This window comes from Coenobita brevimanus, chromosome 97 (genome assembly GCF_032717465.1).
Source record: "Coenobita brevimanus isolate Jiangsu-jjx chromosome 97, ASM3271746v2, whole genome shotgun sequence".
In the NCBI taxonomy this organism is placed as follows: Eukaryota; Metazoa; Arthropoda; class Malacostraca; order Decapoda; family Coenobitidae; genus Coenobita; species Coenobita brevimanus.
Genome location: NC_137050.1, coordinates 8,242,837 through 8,258,670, shown reverse-complemented (window position 1 = coordinate 8,258,670; position 15,834 = coordinate 8,242,837). Strand labels below are relative to the sequence as shown.

Here is a 15,834-nt window from a genome sequence, read left to right as displayed (position 1 = left end):
ATATATATATATATATTTTTTTCCATGGTTTTCTTGGTGTTTAGCATTACTTTGGATATTCCTATGTGTGTTTTGATGTCTAAATATGGCAGACTGATCTGAAAACAGTGCCAATATTAGGAGGGGTACTGTACATACAGTAGTGTAAAGGTAGGGTGTTTTTTGGTTTTCAATTATTATCATTTATAATGGTAGGTGGTGGCGAACATCATCCACTCACTTGATGTTAATGCTGCCTACTTCTTCCTTAGCCTTTATCATCCTTTTTCTGCGCCTGCCCTCCTCTCTTCCTATTTTTCCCAACTTTCCTGTCACTTCTTATTGCTTTTCTTTTCTTTACAGGTGGCTTTTCACTGAGTGACAAGCCTAATGGTTTCCTGTAAGCCAAGAAACCATTTCCAATGCTGGGTGGTAACCATATAACCAAACCATACGTGTTCCCTACGTGTCAACAAGTGGGTTGGTGGAGGGTTAGTGCCCCTCCCCATAAAACAAATAACTCAAAGTCAAATGGCCACCCCTTACAGGATTATGGTGTCTGGCAATAGATAGATAGATAGATAGATTTATTTATTTATTTTTTTTGCTTGGTTTTCTTGGTGTTTAGCACTATTTGGATATTCCTATGTGCGTTTTTATATCTGAACATATCTGAATGACCGGAAAACACTGCCAAAGTAAGCTGAGGTACTGTACAAATAGAACATGTATTGGTTGGATGTTGGGCATATGTAGGGTCTGGGTATCATAGGGGGGATGTGGTTCATTATCCGGACATAGCCACTACCCGGACATGCCTTTGGCTCTATTACATCAGATGATTAAGGGATTAGTGTATATATATATATATATATATATATATATATATATATATATATATACACCTAGGTCCCAATTAGCACAGGGCAGTACTCCCGAGGTGGATGGAAAGCTGATGACAGGGAGTGCTGGAGCTCCCGTTTCATCAGCCCTCAGGACTAGTTCCTGACCATCCCCCTTTGCTGAACTTTTTCAGTGTCTCAGTTACACAGAGAGTAGGCCAGCATGCTCTCCAGTACAAATTTCTCTAACTATCTTCACCAAACTACATGCACAGTACACACTACACTTCCTATTCAAAATTTACCAAAATGGCGTCGTTTTATCAAGCCTCGGAGTCCCCAGGGGGGGGGGACCATAAATGCCCCCTCCATCTGCCCCTCTCCCGGTGACGACTCAAGGTGCCTGGAACCACTGTCTGACTCTCTTCTTCTTCATTTCTGCAACATTCGCGGCCTTTCCTCTAACTTTCGCTCTGTTGAGCACCACCTCTCCTCCTCTAAACCTCACCTTCTTTTTCTAACGGAGACTCAGCTGTCTGAGGCAACTGACAGCAAACCCTTTTCTGTATCCTCCTACTTTCTCTATACTCATTTCAAAGCCAAAGGTGGCTGTTGTGTATATATACGCAACGACTTATCTTGCTCTCGTGTTCCTGAACTTGATTCTTCTGAAATCTCCACACTCTGGCTTCGGCTTTCCTGTCATTCTCTGACTAAATATATCTGTGCTGTTTACTTATCCCCTAATTCTACTGACTATCAAAAGTTCTTCGACTATCTTACTTCTACGATGGAACACATTCTATCCATTTCTCCTTTCTCTGAAATCTCCATTCTTGGAGATTTCAATGTTCACCACCACCTTTGGCTCTCCTCTCCTTTCACGGATCCACCTGGTGAACAAGCCTACATCTTTTCTATCCTTAATGATCTAGAGCAGCTTGTACAGCACCCTACCCGTATCCCTGACCGCCTTGGAGAGAGCTCCAACATACTTGACCTCTTCCTCACAACTAATCCTTCTGCTTACTCTGTTAATCTTTTCTCTCCGTTGGGCTCCTCCGATCACAACCTTATTACCTTAACCTGTCCTATCACTCCGGTACGGCCTGTGGACCCTCCAGGGAAACGTCGTCTGTGGCATTTTGGAGCCGCAGACTGGGAGGCCCTCAGGCAGTACTTCTTTGATTTTCCCTGGAATGATTATTGCTTCCATGGCCGTGAGCCATCTGAGTGTGCCTTGTGCATTATGGAGGTTATTCTCTCGGGCATGGAAGCATACATTCCTTTCTCATATCCTCTGACTAACGCAAGAAAGCCTTGGTTTAATCACGCTTGTTCTAACGCTGTCCGCAACAAGGAGAGGGCATACAAAAGGTACCGGAGCCAACCCACCCCTGAATCACATCATCTTTACGTTTATGCCCGGAATCGTGCTAAGTCTGTTCTTCGCTCTACTAAAAATAATTTCATCCATACTAAATGCTCTCAACTCTCCAACTCGAATTCTTCCCGCTCCTTCTGGCATCTTGCCAAAAATCTTTCTAACAACTTTACCTCATCATCCTTCCCTCCTCTTTTCTACTCTGATGGTTCTGTAGCTATTTCTTCTACTGATAAAGCAGATCTCTTCGCACAGACTTTCTCCTCCAATTCTACCTTAGACGATTCCGGTGCTGTTCCTCCATCACTTCCCCTCTCTGACTTCCTCATGGCTGACATTAAAATTTCTTCAGTTGATGTATTTTCTGCCATCACTGGCCTCAGTACTAACAAGGCATATGGGCCTGATGGGGTCCCTCCTGTTGTTCTCAAGAACTGTGCTTCTGTGCTTACACCCTGCCTAGGCAAACTCTTTCGTCTTTGTCTGTCAACTTGTACCTTTCCTTCTTGCTGGAAGTTTGCTCTCATTCAGCCAGTCCCAAAGAAGGGTGACCACTCCCAACCCTCCAACTATCGTCCAATTGCTTTAACGTCCTGTATCTCAAAAGTTTTCGAGTCAATTCTTAATAGAAAAATTTTAAGGCATCTTTCCTATCACAACTTTCTTTCCGATCGTCAGTATGGGTTCCGTTAGGGACGCTCCACTGGCGATCTTCTCACCTACCTTTCAGACTCCTGGTCATCCTCCTTTCGGGACTTTGGCAAAAGCTTTGCCATTGCACTTGACATCTCAAAGGCTTTTGATCGAGTCTGGCATAAATCTTTAATTTCCAAACTGCCCTCCTACGGTTTCTATCCTTCTATCTGTGCCTTCATCGCTAGCTTCCTTTCTGGTCGTTCTATAGCCGCTGTTGTAGACGGCCATCGTTCTTCTCCTAGATCTATCAACAGTGGTGTTCCTCAGGGCTCTGTCCTATCACCAACTCTCTTCCTTTTATTCATCAATGATCTTCTAAGCTGTACATCTAACCCTATCCACTCATACGCTGATGACTCCACCCTTCACCTTTCCATTCGGTTCCCGCAACGCCCATCCCAACAGTTACTTCAACAAACAAGGGATGAGGCTATGGCACACCTAATGTCTGACTTGGGTCGTATCTCTGACTGGGGTAAAAATAATATGGTTGTCTTTAATGCATCTAAGACTCAGTTCTTACTCCTATCAACCCGACAAAATCTTCCACAGGTATACCCACTAATGTTTAATAATATTCAGCTTAATCCTGCATCATCCTTGAACATGCTTGGGGTTTCATTTACTCGGGACTTATCTTGGAAAGATCATATTACATCTCTTGTAAAATCTGCTTCCAAGAGATTGGGTGTGCTAAGCCGACTCCGTTCTTTCTTTACCCCTGCACAATTGTTGACTCTATGCAGGGGTTTTATCCGCCCCTGTGTGGAGTACAACTCTCATGTGTGGGGAGGCTCCCCACATACAGCTCTTCTCAATAGGGTGGAGTCAAAGGCTTTTCGTCTCATTAACTCTCCTCCTCTTACTGACTCCCTTCAACCTCTGTCTCTTCGCCGCACTGTTGCATCTTTATCTCTTTTCTATCGCTACTTTAATGGTCACTGCTCCTCTGAACTATCTGCTTGCATTCCTCCACCTCTACGACGGGCGCGTAGCACCCGTCTGGCTGCAAACTCTCATCCTTTTTCTGTCCAACTCTCTAATGCAAGAGTTAACCGTTACTCCCAGTCTTTCATTTATGCAACAGGTCAGCTCTGGAACTGTCTCCCTCTGTCTGTATTTCCTGCTGCCTATGATCCAGTCTTTCAAACGCAGTGTGTCCAGGCATCTCAAAATGATCGGATCTTGAATTTGGCTCTATATTGTATTTTGTTTTTCTCTTGGAGGGAACTGTTACTGCGGGCTCATGGCCTTTGGTTCCTTCTTCCTCGCATTTAAAAAAAAAAAAAAAAAAAAAAAGAGAGAGAGAGAGAGAGATCAAATAATGCAATTCCCTGATAGTGCGATCTGTCTCTTAATATCTATAACGTCTGAAATTAACAATGCTGGTGAAGCCACCACAGCAGATGTGACTACTGCAGCATCTATCGACGATCCATTACAGAAGGTGAGACAAGGAGGTTACACCGATGCCAGCAACACCAGAAACACCAGGAGAGCTCTCCATAATGCAGATCAGCTGAATTTTGGCTGCTGTAGATGCCTTAACCCTTTGGCTGCAGCGACCATGACGACAACCTACTGAATGTGCTCAGAGTGGAGAAATAGGAGAAAATTGTGTGTTTCCAATTTGTGTTTTATACCACTTATCCTTAATCTTAAGAGCTAATATTTTTGTCAGACAAACTTCAATCTTTCTGCTATCGTTTGCAACAAACTACATGTCCATGTCCGTATGCACTCCAAGCCTGGAAAACAATTTGAGGGAATACAAGGTGTGTTTTGACTGTCGGAGGCAGGAAATAGCCCAGTGAGGTGGAAATTTCCACCAGACCACAAGATTTTTTCTGTACAAACTAGATTACTGCCACGTTACCTCATCACAATAATTACGGCACAATAGTAATAATAATAAAAAAAAAACTTCTAGCCAATCTTATATGGTTTTATTACGATATTCCCCAGTGTTTATGCTAGACTTTAGTGAAACTAGCGATAAGAGGAAAATCATTACTATCTATCTATCTATCTATTGCCAGAGGCCTCAATCCCGTTTGGGGTGGCCACAAACAAATCGCCTCCAAGTCGTCCTGTCCCCCGCCATTTCACTCCCCTGCTCCCAACTCACACCCCCCTCTCTCATATACCTCTCCACCCCATCTCTCCATCTCATCCTCGGCCTCCCCCTCCCTCTTTCCCCCTCCACCTCACTCACATACACTCTCTTCGTCAGTCTTTCACCCTCCATCCTCTCCACATGGCCAAACCACCTCAGTGTGTTCCTCATAACGCTTCCTATCACATCCACATCAACACCACAACGCTCCTTTATATCCTTAATCGTCAGCCCTTCTCTCCATGTGACTCCACAGGCTCCTCTTAAATAACTCATTTCCATGGCTCTCACTCTTGACTTGTGTCCTTCCAACAACGTCCAAGCTTCACTTCCGTACGTTAGAGTTGGTATCACAATACTGTCATGTAGTAACTTTTTCACTTCCATGCTCACTTCCCTGTTTCTTATCACTGCTTTCAAAGAACCAGCAACCTTTCTTCCCTGCTGTACCCTTTCAAGCACTTCACCCTCCAAACCTCCATCCTTACTCATCACACTACCCAAGTACTTAAACGTACTCACATTTTCCAATTCCTCACCATCCAACCTCACTGTACATTCACTGACTTCACCTCTCTCAAAGACCATCACTTTACTCTTCCCTACATTCACCTTTAGATTCCGTTTCTTACACACTCTCTCAAACTCATCCACCAAGCCTTGCAGCTCCCCTTCGTCTTCACTCAACAACACAGTATCATCTGCAAACAACAGTACAGTACAGGGAGTTTCCAAACACTATCCTCTCTCACCAGGGCCACTCCAACATCCACTACCCTACCTTGTACCTCTTTTATTACCCCATCCATGTACAGATTGAACAACCATGGAGACATGACACATCCCTGTTTCAACCCAACTTTCAAAGAGAAAAATTCACTTAGTTCACCATCCACACGCACTGCAGCCTTCGCACCATCGTACATACTCTTCACAGCATTCAACAACTTCCCATCTACTCCATATGTTCTTAACACTTTCCACAATCCTTGTCTATCCACCCTGTCATATGCTTTCTCCAAATCCATGAAAGCCGCATACAACTTCTTTCCCTTCTCTAGAAACTTTTCCACTGAAGATCTGAGAATGAATATCTGATCTACACAACCTCTTCCCTTCCTAAAGCCTCCCTGTTCTTCTCCAACTAATTTCTCTGTTCTTTCTCTAACTCTGTCAATAAGTATCCTACCATACACTTTTCCTATTATACTAAGAAGACAAATGCCCCTATGATTACCACACACTTCTTTTTCCCCTTTTCCTTTGTACAAGGGAATAATTATACCTGACTTCCAATCCTCCGGGACTCTACCTTCCTCCCAGACCAATCTGCACATCTTCCACATCCATTCTACTACTATCTCTCCCCCATGCTTCAGCATTTCACCACACACTCCATCAATTCCTGGGGCTTTCCCTGATTTAACTTTCTTCATTGCTTCCACAACTTCTATCCTACTGATTTCTTCCTGTCTTCTCACCTCCCTCCTTCTCCCAGCCATTCCCCAGCCACTTATACTCGCATTACTTCCATCCTCCACGTTCAACAATTCCTTAAAGTGTTCTCTCCATCTGCTCACTTTTTCTCCCTTCTCCACTAGTAATCTACCATTTTTATCTTTCACTCTCCAGCTAACTTCACTTCCACCCTGTCTTACTCTTTTCACCTCTTTCCAGAACATTTTCTTACAGTCCCTCCACTTTACACTCAAATTCCTTCCAAATTCCACATCCACTCTCTTCTTACTCTCTCTTACTAATCTTTTCACCTCTCTCTTTCTTTCTACATATAACTCTCTCTTCCGCCTCTCAACTTCTTCCACGCCCCTATTTTTCATTACAAACTTTATAAACTTCATGAATTACTTTTATTACCACTTACTATTATAAAACTTATTGATATAATGTCATGAGTCATTTCAAAGCATAGACGCAAAAATGTTTGCCAGCTAATGCGCTTAGCATATGACTTCTTTGATTATAGCAAAAATATCACTAAATCACTTGTATTTTATCACAGTAATTCACAGTATAATATAAAATTACACTTTCAGCCACCACAGTATGATTTCACTGCAATTTGGGTGCATATTACTTCATATTTTTACCAGAGAGAGAGAAGAGGGGGCCGCAAACTGGTTTAGACCAGCTCATCGAGGGTGTGTGTACACGTGTGTGCATGTACGTATACTATTATTTACACCCACTGAAAATTGACTTAGGACCTACACACAGAATTGCTATGGGAGAGTTGTCTGTCTTTGCTTTGTGTTTCCATCTCTACCAAGTGAATTTTTTGGGCAAGAAGTAACTGGCAACTCCTCTGGTGTTGGCAGGAGGCAGTGAAATACTCAGCACGTCAATGCTTGCCCAGAAGCAAGAGTGGGAGTGTATGTTCGCGTCACTCTGATCTTGCACCTTCCTCTTTTTTCATATACATTACTGTTTGCCCTGTTATTTTCCTAGAGTAAAGTTGTCATGCCTGGAAAGTACTACTCAAGGGAATGAGAGGGTCCATATCATTGCATGGAGGCAGGATAATGTCCGTATCAACATGATCTGTGAACGAACTGGATGCGCAAAGTCGACCGTCATGAAGATTCTTGCTGCAGCGCGCGGCCTGCCACCTGATGTCGTACCAGAGCACAAGCATGGCGGTGGAAAGAAGAGGACGACTTCCAAAGGTACAGATACGCTTCTGAAGAGGGAAGTAATCAAGAATCCTCAACTAGCAGCAGCAGAATTGAAGAGAATTCATCCCCAGCTGTTACAATATGTCTCAATTCGAACTATCCAACATCGCTTGCAGAAGGAACTGGGTTTGCCAAGCCACACCACAGCCAAGAAACTGCTTCTCACTGACTGCATGAAGAAGCAGAGCATTCAATTTGCCAAGAAATATGCACACTGGACATCGGATGAGTGGAGAAAAGTTATGTTTTCCAATGAAAACACATTTCTAGTGTTCCAGGTGCGTTCTGCCAATGTTCGTTGCCCTGTCTCCCATAGTCGATATGACCCTGCTTACATGGTGCTGACTGTTAAGCACCCACAATCAGTAATGGTATGGGGGTGTTTCTCAGGTGAAATGGGAAGGGAAGGCCTCTACTTTCTTCCTAAGAACTTGATGATGAATGGTGACCGGTATATTCAAGTTCTGAAAGATCATTTGTTAAACTTTTTTCCTATTCATGGGTGCAACTTTTTCATGCATGATTCAGCTTCATGTCACAAGTCAAGAAAGGTGACAAAATGGCTTCAGGATAATCGGATTGAGGTCCTCGACTGGCCTAGCAACAGTCTGGATCTAAATCCGATTGAAAACTGCTGGCCAGAGATGAAGAAAATCATGGCAGAGAAGAAGACACCCAATCTAGACAACCTCAAGACTGAACTGACAATTGTTTGGTGCAAAGAAATGTCCTTAGATTACTTCACACCTCCACAGGCAAACCCACCGATCTTTCACACACCATCCAGTCCCCCAACTCCTCTCATTCCAACCCATCCTAATCCACCTCAACCCTAACCTCCATCACAACCTCCTCCTACCCCTTCCCCTCCACCTCCCCCCAGTGCTGCAACAGCCAACACACATTGCACACACAACATAAACATCCTTCAGTTAAACACAGATGGCATAAACACCAAAAAACAAGAACTCATACAATTCATCAAACAACAGAACATACACATTGCCATCTTACAAGAAACAAATCTACACAGAGCACAGAAAACACCGACATTTCATAACTTCACCACCATTCAACAAGAAAGGGCCGATGACGGTGCCGGTGGACTCACCACCCTGGTACACAAATCCATCAACTTTGCAGATACCAGTGCATACACAAAGTCACTTCTCCCCCCACATGACACCACAACAGAAATACAATTAAAATACGCACTGGTAACAAATCACACATAACAATCGCTAACACATACATTCCCCCCCAATCGTCTCCCACAGTACTGTACCACACAATTACTCTCCACAGATACACCACATCACTAACATACCCATCATCATCCTGGGTGGTGATTTCAATGCCAAGTCGTCGGCCTGGCATGTCAACAACCCTGACAGAGACAGAGGGCTGGTACTACAATCCCAGACAGATCATCTTTAGAACAATCTAGACTAATATACCCATATCCCACACCAAGCCCTCTTCCTCCCATCGTCCCCAGACATCACCTTCTGCTCCCCAAACCTCGCCCCCACAATATCCTGGAGACTGGTCAAAACCCTAGGTTCTGATCACCTCCCAATCATCATCACTACCAAAACCAGAATCACCCCAGCTGGCCACAAACACACATACACTAATTATAAGAGAGCCAACTGGGAGGCCATTGTAAATGAAACAGAACAACATTTCGAAACACTAAACAGTACACCCATCACAGATATCAACACTGCTGTGCACACTTTCAATACAATTATACAAAACACAGACAAAAGACACATCCCTAGAGGCAACAGAAAGAGACACAACCCCAACTTCACACCAGAAATTCAAGGCTTCATCAGACAACGGGACACACTGCGACACTCCCCAACACCCTATACACAAGACACCGTACAACAAATACAAGAACTCAACATTCAAATAAACAATAAAATATCAGAACAGCAAACACTAAACTGGAAAAATTACCTCTAAACACTTGACCACAAAACAAACATCAGCAAACTCTACAAAACACTAAACAGCATCACAATTTCCAACAGCAACACCACACAATCACATGCTGCCATCACAACAACAGACACCATACCCTCAAACAAACAAGCAAACACTCTTGTCAATCAATTTTCACAAGTCAGCCATCTAAACCCCCATTCCGAAGACCGATGTATCATCCAATGTAAGAGACAGTTCCCCACAGACCCAGACTACGCACCTTTCACTTACAACCAGACGAAGCATATCATTAACAACCTTATGCACTCATCTGCCTGTGGACCTGACAACATAAGCAACATTCACCTTAAACACTTTGGACCACAAGGCATACAAGCACTCACCAACATATCAAACTACAGTTACTCACACAACATAATACCCAACATCTGGAAGCATGGCATTATCATCATTATCCCTAAACCCAACAAAGACCCCACGTTACCCTCCTCACACCGCCCCATCACACACCTCTGCACCCCCTCTAAAGTCACTGAACGACTGGTCCTACAACTATACAGTACCCTCGCGTCCAACACGGTAATATTGTCATGCATGGGTCACGTGTTGGACCAAAAACGTGTTGGACAAACAATAGAACTTATGGGGAAAAATGAATTATGTCAGCAACCCTAGGAAAAGTCACCCTAAATACCTACCATATACCTATACATATATTGGTACTATTGTAATCATAATAAATGGTACTATGCTATGAATGATAACTAACCTTTTAGGATAGTGTTGGTGGGCTTGCTGGGAATGGAAGGTGGTATCCAAGGCTGTAGGTAGTCGTACTGGGTCCCCGGAGGATTTCAGCTGGCATCACTAGCGGGTAATGGCTGCTGCTCCTCCTCAACCTCCCTCATAAATTCTTCGAAATCACACTCAGAATCACTATCTTCGTCCACAGCCATGGAAGGTCCTGCTTCTGCCTGTCCTAGCACTCTGTAAGGTATCACATGGTACCTCGTATCAGGAACGGCCAAGGAAGATTTAAGTGGAACAAAACTTGGACATTATCACACATGTTCCTCGTATCCTCGGCAAAGGGCATGCTTCTCACACTGTTGCCAGAGCCCCGTCTCGTGACTGTGGAAAGTGATCACTGTCGCTGACTCGGTAGAGAATAAGGAGTAGCAACTTTGTTTATAAACTGGTACGCACGCCAATGAGAAGGGTTTCAAAACAACTGATATTTATTCTAAAATATTAATATGTATTCAGTGTCAGGCTAAATGTTCAGTGCTGTAGTACGATACATTCTCTGTCGAGTCGCCTGGGTTTTGGTCACACTGTTTTGCCCGTCGGATCCTCGGCAGGAATCCATCCAGATGAATTCTAAATGCCCGTGGTATCGTCGGCAATTTTACCACGTTACCGTTCCGATTTACCATCATATCCTCGGCAAACCTGGTATGAAGTGCCGTGTGATAGCCTTCGGCTGCCAGGATCTTGTCTTGGTTTTTTATTATGGTCCTCACGTTGGCTTCATTCATGTCGTAGGCCTTGGCAATGTCAACTTTCCTCTCCCCTTCCTTCTTCCTCTCAATGCTTTCTAGCTTGGTAGCCTGAGGGAGGTGCCGACGCTTCTTGGGGTTCTCAGAAGGCTTCCTAAGCATCGTGAGCAGGGTAAAATGCAGTAACAAGGGCAGAAAATGCAGCAAGAAAAAAGCACCTTCCAATGTGAATTATGCAACTGAGTGGCGCTGTGGCGGGAGAAATTTAAACATCACGTGACAGCAGAAGCGTTTTTAATTGGGCGGCATCATGATCACGTCACGATAGCGGGCGGGGAAGACTACTTGATCAGAAGTTTTCATTGGCTATCATCATCATGGGAATGTCCAGTATGACCGTGTTGGACTGTGGGTGATCGTGCTAGAGGTGAACTCTGGGGATTTCGCCCACTTCTTGGAGCTCTGTGCGTGTTATGCTAACACATTCGTGTTGCAGTAATTAAATCGTATTAAATACTGTAATACTAATTATTTGCTCTCCGTGCTGGACGTGAATCGTGCTGGACTAACACATGTTGGACGCGAGGGTACTGTACATGCCCCACATTCCCCTCGCTGAATCACAACATGGCTTTAGGGCACTACACTCCACAAACACCCTTCTTACAGACTTTACACAGAGAGTTTTTGATGGCATAAATTCCGCTAGGCCACCAAACAGAACACTCCTAATCACACTAGACATCAGCAAAGCTTTTGATGCTCTCCCCAGCCACAACCTCACAAACATGCACAATAACACAAAAAGATGTTTGACAAACTACTTAGCAGGTGGATGTGCACAATTAACATTTGCCGGTCAGTCTTCTAACGTCAGAAACTTCACAAACGGCATCCCCCAAGGATCTGTTCTGTCCCCTACACTCTTTAACCTATACATGCACGACATACCCACACCCCACACACCACAGATACACTTAGATTCCTATGCAGATGATATAACACTTACATGTACACACCAAAATGCAAACACAGCTGCACACATCATCCAACCTTACCTCAACACACTACTCGAATGATTCACCACAAACAGACGCAAAATAGCCCCAGCCTAATCTACAGTTACCCTTCTCACAAACTGGACAGCAGAAAACAGTCACATCCCACACCTCACCATAAACAACACTCCCCTAACACACACACACACACACAAAATCCTTGGTGTAACATACAATACATCAATGTCATTTAAACAACACATCACAAACATTAAAAATAAAATAACACCAAGACTCAATGCCTTAAGGTCACTTGCCCATACAACATTCAGACACAACAAAGAAACCACCACCACACTATACAAACAATACATACGTTCAGTGATGAATTATGCAAGCCCTGCCTGGGCTCTTAACCTCACCAAAACACACTACAACACTCTACAGACCATACAGAACAAGGCCCTAAAAATAATCACAGGCTGCACAGCTACTACACCCACAGACCACCTACATGAAGAAATCAAAGTCCTCAAAGTCAAGGATCACCTAGACATGAGAGGCACCCAGATTCTTGCTGCAGCTTCCACAAACCCACAACATCCACTACATTACATGGCAACACATCCACCCACACCAAGGAACATTAAAACAACACCCAGCACACGATATCATTCACAAATACTGTCATCTCTCCCCCCTCGCCCACCTTAGACCAGCTGCCAGAAGCATATCCACACTCAAATCACTCGCCGCTCCATTCATTCACTTAATGACAACACACAGCTGCAAACACGGCCTCAGCACATCCATCCTTCTGAATCCTATCTCCCTCGTGAGGACAGGGTCAACCTGGCCAGGCTGAGATGTGGGCACCATCCAGCCCTCTTTAAGCTACCAGAAGAGGCTGGATGACTCTGTCGCTGATGCCTGTCCAGGATGCAACACAGCACCCCATACTATTAAGCACATTATGGACGACTGCATTACACACAATCACCTACGCCAACAACACAACATACATTCTTTGAGAGCTCTGTGGGAAAGCCCGGTCTCGGCCATGGCCTTCCTAAAGGACTCGCGGCTGTTTGGCCAGACTGCCTAGGGAACAACTACTACTACTACTACCATTTCATCCACTTGGCACTCATATATAAGAAAGTGAGGAATGTGGAGAGATAAGGCAAATCGGAACAGTGATCAGGTGAATGAAGAATCTTGGTACAATGACAGACAAGAATGACAAATAATGAAAGAGGAAAATAATATGACTCATTACAGAGTTCCCCCTTCTGCATCTTCCTGGCCATTTCACATTTTGTTACATCTCTAATGCAGCAATCCATCAGCTTATGCACTACAAACATAAAGCTAACAAAACTAAGATTCTTCTTCTCTGCTTCCACTGTTACTTTTGTTACCAATCAACAACATAAATCTCAAAACAAAACTCAATTACGTGAAGGAAATCAATATAGTCAACTATTACAGACACAGATTCATTGTGTTAAAATTATACATGACATACTGAAACTGTAACTGCTCTAATGTACTTGATACAACAATAATAAAACTAATACCTTCTACAGCTTTATACAAATCTTGTGGCAATTGCTAATATTTTTGTATAGTCGGCTCCTTTTGGTCTGGACATATCTGTCAGTTTGCGACGCAGCATAGTAGGGATAGGGACATGTATCCTGGTGCCCAGAGGGGATCCATTATCATCAATGAGGACAATGTTGTTGGTGTCAAATTTGGGTACCAGTGGCTTCTGATCCTGATGGCACCCTGTCAAGATGGCTTGTCTCTTCTGCCCTTTGATGGCTACAAGCACTTTGTCTCCTGAAACAAAGCACACACACAGCATCACAGTAGAGGCGCTGTAACAGTAATACTGTATTTACGTTATGGATGTAGGCAGGATTGGATGAATCTGAGAAAGATAGATTTTGGGATGATTTAATACATGTAGTAGGTGGTATGCAGGATGATGAGATAGTGGTTTTGGGAGGGGGCTTAAATGGTCATGTTGGTGAAGCAGCACAGGGTTATGAAGGAGTACATGGGGGATGTGCATATGGTATATGGAATGCGGAAGGGGAAAGGATACTCGAGTTTGGGGAGGCAATGGACATGATTGTGTGCAACACATATTTTAGGAAAGGAGAGAGTAGGTTAATTATGTATGAGTCTGGGGAAAATAGCAGTCAGATAGATTATTTTCTGGTAAGGAGGGCTGATAGGAGGTTAGTGAGGGATGTTAAAGTTATAGGAAGTGAGGAGTGTGTGCAGCAGCACAAACTATTGATTTGTGATATGGTGCTTAAAGAACGAGCGATCAAAATGAGGACTTGTGTGCCTAGGAGGAAAATATGGAAGCTGAAAAACCAAGTAGTAGGGGCTGCCTTCTATAGCAATAAGGAGAATGGTGGCTGATTAGGGAGCTGTAGACAGAGGCGTTAATGAACAATACAGAGCCCTCAGGAACAATTTCTTGAGAGTTACTGATGTAACATGCGGTTGGACAAGAGGACCACCAAGACATAAAGTAACTTGGTGGTGGGATGAGGGTGTAGAAGCTGCAGTTAAGGAGAAAAGAAGGCTTTTCCGGGAATGGAAGAAGGGTGGTAGCAAGGAGGGATACTTGGCTGCCAAGCGTAGGGCTAGAAGAGAGGTATACAGGGCGAAGTCTAAGTCACAGAGACTTTTACTTGATAACCTAAATCATGGGGAAAGGAAAAATATGATATTTAAGGTGGCAAATCAGATGAAGAGGGATAATTGGGATATTATACAGTAGGTGAGCAGTGTGTGAAGAATGATGATGGAAGGGTAGTGGTGAACAGTGAGGATATTAAAGATGCATGGAGAGAGCATTATAGCCGGTTGTTGAATAAGGTGTCTGACTGGGACAGGGAAGGTTTGGAGCCAGCAGATCCAGTGTTTGGCCCTTGGCCTTTGATTGATGCTGCTACTGCGAGTGAGGCAAAAGGCAGGATGAACGTGGGGAAGGCAGCAGGTGTGTCTGAGTTGCTCTCATAATGTTGAAGGCGTCAGGAGATATAGGGGTGAGGTTAGTCACTGACCTGATAAATATGATTATTTATGAGTGTGGTGTCCCAGATGATTGGCTGAACAGTGTAACTGTAAATGTGTATAAAGGGAAGGGTGATGCCCTGGAAAGAGGAAATTATAGAGGTATAAAGCTTTTAGATCAGATAATGAAGGTAATGGAGAGAGTACTAGAAGGTATGATTAGAGAAAGAGTGAATATTGATGAGATGCAGTTTGGGTTTATGCCAGGTAGGGGGACCACTGATGCCATACTCATTGTTTGACAGCTTCAGGAAAAATATACTGGTAGGAGAATGGATCTGTATTTTGTTTTAGTTAATTTGGAAAAGGCCTTTGACAGAGTCCCTAAAGAGGTGGTGAAGTGGGCAATGAGAAAGCTTGGCTTGGAGGGGTGGCTGGTTAGGGTGGTTATGGCTATGTATGTGGGTGCTCGCATCCAGGTAAGAGTGAATGGAGATTTGAGTGATGAGTTTTCCGTGAATGTTGGTGTGCATCAGGGGTCAGTTTTGAGTCCCATGTTGTTTATCATGGTACAGCTCCGGACAGATGAAACGGCTACACCCCATCCACCAGCGACTTGGTTTGGGTCTCAG

The 15,834-nt window shown here is 43.9% G+C and overlaps 1 protein-coding gene across 1 annotated transcript in view; it reads right to left on the bottom strand.

The window, feature by feature from the left end:
• The window catches only part of mRpL14 (mitochondrial ribosomal protein L14), an 89,146-nt gene that overhangs the window by 49,212 nt on the left and 24,100 nt on the right, over positions 1 to 15,834 (bottom strand). Inside the window, exon 3 of the mRNA XM_080283470.1 lies at positions 13,744 to 14,008. Coding sequence (XP_080139596.1) covers positions 13,755 to 14,008 — 254 coding nt within the window. The 3' untranslated portion in view covers positions 13,744 to 13,754. The remainder of the gene's footprint in view (positions 1 to 13,743; positions 14,009 to 15,834) is intronic.